Source organism: Musca autumnalis, unplaced genomic scaffold (genome assembly GCF_047663935.1).
Source record: "Musca autumnalis isolate F117 unplaced genomic scaffold, ASM4766393v1 scaffold_2, whole genome shotgun sequence".
Taxonomy (NCBI): Eukaryota; Metazoa; Arthropoda; class Insecta; order Diptera; family Muscidae; genus Musca; species Musca autumnalis.
Genome location: NW_027411755.1, coordinates 141,762,273 through 141,769,435, shown reverse-complemented (window position 1 = coordinate 141,769,435; position 7,163 = coordinate 141,762,273). Strand labels below are relative to the sequence as shown.

General features: G+C 34.7%; 1 protein-coding gene across 3 annotated transcripts in view; it reads right to left on the bottom strand.

The window, feature by feature from the left end:
• Positions 1-223: 223 nt before the first annotated feature.
• LOC141394674 (apolipoprotein D-like) overlaps positions 224-7,163 on the bottom strand; it is a 31,409-nt gene continuing 24,469 nt past the window's right edge. For 2 of the 3 annotated variants that reach the window (XM_073969449.1, XM_073969451.1), the window contains one exon: positions 224-490. In XM_073969449.1, the coding sequence (XP_073825550.1) occupies positions 363-490 (128 nt within the window). In that variant the 3' untranslated portion in view covers positions 224-362. The remainder of the gene's footprint in view (positions 491-7,163) is intronic. The other variant, XM_073969450.1, reaches the window with a different exon arrangement.

The following is a 7,163-nucleotide window of genomic DNA, read 5'->3' as shown; positions in this document are numbered from 1 at the left end:
TTAAATATGTACATACTAAAAACGGCGTCAAACTTTCGTTTTTCTCTAGCCGCTCACTATAAACGTCAGCCTTTAGGCAATTTTTTGCTTTTTGTTAAACTTTCAAGACACAATACCGCCACAATCCTGTGTGTTTAAAAAAAGTGTTTTAGCCTCCGGGCTGTTGTTTTCGCAATGTAATTGCAATTGTCGGTTTGGTGGTAATGTAATTAAGTGAGAGTAATTGTAATTTCATTGGTTTTTATTGTTTATCAGGATATTACACAAGTTACAATGTTATTCAATTTTAAACTTTGTCATTGTTAACTCTTTTTCGTTTCGTTGTTGTTTTGTGTGATTCCTTGTTAGCCGGATTACTTGGTTCAGCATCCCTGTTGATTGGTTCTCTGTAGGGGTTTCAACGACAAACCATTCTGTTTTATAACACTGCGTGCCTTTTCAATGTATTGTGGACTGGGATTACGTTGACGCGTTAAGATCCAAACAACCTCTGAAATGTTTGAAAAAGGAAAGACATTAAACATTTAATTGGCCGATAAAAGAGTTATTATTATGCGTTTAACGAGTATAAAGTGTGTTATAAATTTAAGAGAAAACATTTGTAAAGCTTTTCACATTGTTTGTAAAATTGATTGTATGTCATATAAGCAATTAATTCATAAAATAGGTGTCGATTTCAATAAGTTATAGTATTTTGTAATATTTATACTCGAAACCACTATGTGGAAAGGGTATTATAATCTTCATATCTCGATGAGATAAAGCGATTTTGAGATTTGTGACCATCCGTCAGTCGGCCCGGCCCATCCGCCTGTCCATTATAAATTGTAATCAAACTCCAGGTCGCAATTATGTACCGATCGTCACGAAATTTTGCATGAGCTCAGACCAGAATAGATCCCTATTTTTATTGGTGATGATCGTGAAATATTTAGCGGGTGAAATGGACCAAAAACAAAATTGTTAACCGATTTTGCAGCTTTTCTGTAGTTCGCAATAATAGTTCGATTGCCTCTAATTTTTAAATAAGGTAAGAGTATATTAAAAGAAGATGTTTCATCAGGGGCAAGTTCATACTTCCTGAGAAAATAGAATGGAAGCTGCAAAAAGCCCCTGTGACACTCTGTGTATGGGTTGGAGTGCAAGATAACTCTCGAACGGATTTGCCGATTCGGAATTTGGCCTTCGTAATATTTTGTTCAAAGTTAGTTTAAGTTCGAATATAAGCCATATCGGTCCACTCCTTCACGTACCTCCCCCACAAAAATTCAGAAATGTTCGGAAAAATGTGGCCATGATATGTTCTTAAATGAGCGGCCGATTTGGTTTATACTTTATACATCCTAATATATTTGAATATAAACTATATTTGTCCACTCCTTCGCGTACCCATCACACAAAATTTCGGATAAGTTCACTTTAGGACCTGCTCTCGAATCACTTTGATTTTTGCTGCCTCAATTATGACGGTAAAAGTTTTTCTTCAGAGGCAAGTCCATACTTCTTTAGAAAACAGCCCGAAAGGTGTAAAAAAACCCCTATGGTATCATATGTAGTGGCTGGAGAACACGATAACTCCCGAACCGATCAACCAATTTGGTCCAAACATGCTTCCTGGCATACTTGTGCAAATGTTATCAATGTAGCGGTTAGATAACGGAAGCATTGTCTAACATATAAATGGGTTTCTGTATTGTTTTGGTTTGCTTTTTTTTCATGGTATAACTAAAGAGGTAGATCAAAATGGTTTCTCCTGAATTCCTATAACGCCAAAACTACTAAACATAAAGCAAAAAGTAAGTTTGTTTACAACACATGTTTTCAGCAGTTTATAAAAAGCGCGAAAAATTAATGAAGTGTCAAGGTTGCTCCACCTAACGAGTTGTGGATATCATTAAATTCCTATTCCAATGAAAAACTGAAGAATTTCTTCCACACGAATGCTCTAAAACAAATTTAAAAATCATTGAATTCGATTATTTTTAAAATTGTTTGACAGATTGTGTATATTTGGTGTCTTTTTACTTACTAAATGTTGCTGAAACAATTTTTTGAGCAACTTTTCTTCTATACAACTGTCGAAATTTGAAAAAAATTTTAATAATTACTACTAATTATCACGTAAAAAGACACAGCTATTGTTTTATAGTTTTAGGAACACTAGAAAGAAATAAAAATAGGTAAAAAAACTTAAGTTAAACGGTTTTATGTCAAACATACATTGCAATGTTTAAGATAAATGTACTAAAAACCAAAAAATAATAAAATAGATACAGTCGTGGGAATTATAAACATATACATAGACTAGGCTAAAATAAAACCGTGGGGAAAATCAATTGTCTACAATCGTTGATTAAAATGTTTGTTTTGTAATGTTACACTATAATTAGGCAGTTGTTCAACCGACAACGATGGACGTGTGATAAGTAGGACTATATTGTTTCCACATTCTAGCAAGCAAGCTCGATTATAAGCGAGTTTTGGGGTTTCATAGTGGTGAGTGAGTAATACTTTGTCGGTTAAAGACAAACTACGAGCAGTGAAACGATTCCTCGCCAGCCAGCAGTGTGAATGTCCAACGATAAATTAGTTGAAACATCTCTTTTATTTACATGGAGTGTACAACTATTGGAATTTCCATGAGCAAGAAAATAATAAGTAATTTTCTCACCGTCTGCGGGCCAACTGCCTAACGACGAATTAAATGATTCTTCTATCGCACATTAAGTCGATAATTTGTAGACAATTGACGAGCCCCACGGTTTTATTTTAGTCTAGTCTATGCATATGTTTATAATTCCCACGACTGTATCTATTTTATTATTTTTTGGTTTTTAGTACATTTATCTTAAACATTGCAATGTATGTTTGACATAAAACCGTTTAACTTAAAAGTTTTTTTACCTATTTTTATTTTCTAGTTTTTAGTTTTTATTTCGCATTCTGTTTAATTCATTTAGTGATTCATTATTGCAAGGTTTCTTGTCCGTTAGTTTATTGCAGTCCAACTCCTCTATACGTAGTCCCTGCAAAGATCTTACTCAACTAAGAGCCACGTAGGCTTGACCTTCTTCAAACAGTTTCGCACCTAAGTATACGACTGCGTGATCCACAGTGCTGCCCTGCATTTTATTTATTGTAGAAGCCCATGATAGTATTAAATTCAACACACATCTGTGTGTATCGCTCCCGTTGTTTTGTTAACTTGGCTTCATATTCTTCAGGCGTTTCTGACGCTATCATCTGTGTGTATCGCTCACGTGCTTTGCTAACCTGGCTTCATATTCTTCAGGCGTTTCTGACGCCGTCATTTGTGTATATCGCTGACGTTGCTTTTTTAACCTGGTCTCATATTGCTCAGGTGTTTTTGACGCTAATTGTTCCCGTCGTTTCTGTAATCGACTATTTCTATCACCTTCACTTTCTTTAGCTCGTTTTGCTTTTGAGGTCCAATAAAGGGTCAAAGCTATGTACAACAAGATGCGCCTGAGTCTTGAGGGGAAAACGCTAACCACATATAATTTTTATCCACCCTAATGCCATACAGTTCTCGACGCGTTTTAGCCACCCTTACGGCACACAGTCCTCAACACGATAAAAAATCTTGACTTGGGTGCTGGATTCAGTCTGGATTAATCAGATACCTAAATTACAGATTCAATTTCTAAATTTAAATCTTAATTATACGCCATTTAGTGGCTGCGCCCATCTTAAATATTGAGGTTGTATCGTGCACTGTATTCTTCTTGTCAAGCCCTTTTATTTGATACCCATATTGGTGGGATTGATAAAAAATTGTTATCAGCCATTTGATAGCGGCGGCCATCTTAGATTTCAATTTTGCATAGTAAATTGTATTCTACTTGTTGAGAGCTTTCATTTGATACCCATGTTGATGGGATTGATAAAACCTAAGTTATCCGCCATTTTGTAGAGGCCGCCATCTTGGATTTTAATTTTATATAGTACATTGTATTCTACTGGTTGAGCACTTTCATTTGATACCCATATTGATGGGATTGATAAAACCTACGTTATCCGCCATTTTGTAGCGGCGGCCATCATGAATTTTAATGATAATGAATAAACATAATTGTATTGTCACCAAAATCCAAAGTGTATACAAAATTTCAGATTAATCGGTTGACAGGAAGAGGGTGAAATTTGAATTACTAAATTTGACCCAAGAATAAAATAAAATAAATAAAACCATTTAAAAATTTAAACTGAGAGAAAGCTTTAGCTAACCTTTCTAATGAAACCATGCATAAAATGACTCTAACGTGAAATAACACGATTTAAACTAAACACGATCCGATTTTTGTTGGAATTCCTTTTAAAAGACAATTTTAATTTCGCTCTTCAAGGTTACTACGTTTGTTTAGCCGTTTCACCTGAATATGTGCGTATTTTAGAGTTGGGCAATCTCGTTCAATTGAACGATCCGGATCACTACCTCGTTCAATGGACACCGGAAATTTCTTTGACAAAACTGTGTATACTTAATTTTACACGTGGGTTTTTATGACGTAACTCATTCGTTTTTGAACGAGGAAAGTGATCCGGATCGTTCAGTTGAACAAGATTGCCCAACTCTAGCGTATTTCCCTTATAAGTGCATACAAATGATGTGTTTTTTAGAGCGGCTATATCTCAAGAATGATACCTTCTAGGAAACAAATTATAAGGACCAATCACTTTTTGATTAGACCCACCGTTTTCAAGAAAAAATCTGAAAACCAAAATATCCTCAAATTTTGAGGGCATTGCTTCTAATGATAAACCCTAGCTCGTCACCAAAATTCAGCTTTGTGGGACTTTTTGCTATTTCAATCTCTATTTTGACTGGATATAAACTCTACACTATCTTTTTTTGGAAATGTACGCTCTCTCTCTCTCTCTCTACATCAAAGTTTTAAAATATGTATAAATATTTGTCCCCATAAAGGGAAGATATGAACATATTTACTACTACTAAATTCCAGACGTGATGGTTGATCTGCAGCATAGTGTAGCGTAGGCTAATTTTATTTTATTTTCTATAGAAAATATTTAATTGCATGGTGAAATATATAATTAAAATTAATATACTTTTATCTTTCAACGGCATATAACCGTACAAATACAATCCGCCTAAAGTTTTCACATTTAAACTGCAACAATGTAGTGGCTAACAATTATATTGCCGCTAATTTGCGGCTGACCGTTACATCACCGATAACACCGGCAAAAAATAATAAACGTCAATAATTTTACTTACACATTTTTCTGAAACGTGTTCTCTTATTTTCACCCTACACTATAACGTGATAAAAGAACGAAGTGAATACAGTATATCAATAGTTATTTGCTACAAAAAAGACGATATTGAAATACATATTTGCATATCCATACAAATTCCGTGGTACCGTTATACATTTTATATATTCAGCCCAATCATGAATATTGTTGAGGAATTCAACTCTCGCGGAATAGATTTTTCTCGAGAAAAGAATCATGAAATATTTGGAGAATAATTGGAGAAAAATAATCATTGAATTTGGCATTGTTTGTGTTTTTAGACAAAATAAAAAAAATTAATCAAATAAATTACATTTTTTATACATCAAAGATATTCAGAAGATGTTACTTATTATGAAAAAAACATCAAATGAGTTGGGAAAATTCCAAGGAAACAGTGCATTGGGCTATGGAACTGCCTCTGCACAATTTACTTTTTCTCCATCGGATTTTTTTTCCTTGCGGATTTTTTGTTTGTGATTGGGGAGAAGGGAAAATAGAGAAATTCCGCACGGAATTTTCATTCGTGATTAGGGCTCATTGAATTTTTTAATTTCTTTGCTAACTCAATTAAATTTCTTAAGCGTATTTTTTCTACTTTTTTCTTAATTTTTTTCTTGAATATCCTAGCGTAGCTTATCAAATGTTGGACTTGCTGTTGCTATGCTCTTCATGTTGTTGTACCCTCCAACGTAATATGGAGGGTATAATTAAATTTTTCATTCCGTTTGCAACACATCGAAATATTCGTCGGAAACTCTACATAGTGTATATATTCTTGATCAGCACAAAATTCTTAGTCGATATAACTCTGTCCGTCTGTCCGTCCGTTGTTGAAATCAAGATACAACTCGCAATTTTTAAGGTAGATCTTTGTAATTTGGTACCGAAGTTTATATTACTCCTAGTATGTTTGGCATTGAAAATGCGCTATATAGATCCACGTTTTCATATAGCCCCCATAGAACGGAATCCAAATTTTCGGTATTTTGAAGGTTTTAGCCAAATTTAACACCGAAATGACTGAAATTTGGTATTTGCTCTTCGTTGGGGTTGTTAAACTTTTCACCTGAAATTTGCCGATATAGGTCCACATTTTCATATAGAAGGTTATGGCCTCAATATCCCATCGAATTGCCTGAAATATGGTATTTGGTCTTCTTTGGGGGTATAAAACTTTCCACCTGAAATTTGTCGGTATAGGTCCACGCCTTCATATATCCCCCATAGAACGGTACCTCCCAATTTTCGGTATGTATTTTGTAGATTGTGTCCTCAATATCCCACCGAAACGGCAGAAATTAGGTACTAAGTCTTCTCTGGGAGTATACAAGTTTTCAAATTAAAGTTTTCGGTATAGCACCACGTCTTCATATAACCTCCCTAGAACTGCCCCTCTAAATTTTCGGTATTTTGAAGATTTTGGCTCCAATATCCCACGAATGTTTTATTGCTACCAACGAAACTGACTACCAACAGTCTTCGTTGGGGGCATAAAACTTTCCACCAGAAATTTGTCGGTATTTAGCCTTCGGAGAACGGTACCCTCAGATTTTCGGTATTTTGAATGTTTTAGCCAAATTGCACTGTGCAACAAAATTAAATTTTTTTCAAAATGATGGGAAAAGCCCAGCCGATTATGAAAGTAGAGCTAAAAATATCAGACACGTGTACCGGCATTTTTAAAATTTACATCGGAAAGTAACCAAAGTAGGCGGGGCAAGTTCCGCCCATTTCTAGATTTTTTTCGAAATATTCGAGTTAAGATATCTTCGAATCCTTGCATTTTAGGTATATAGTGTCTTTGGCAACATTAAATATTTTAACCCTCATGCGGTTCATCAAAGTGGTCCTTTTGGTCATTTTTCGAAAATCTTTCAAAA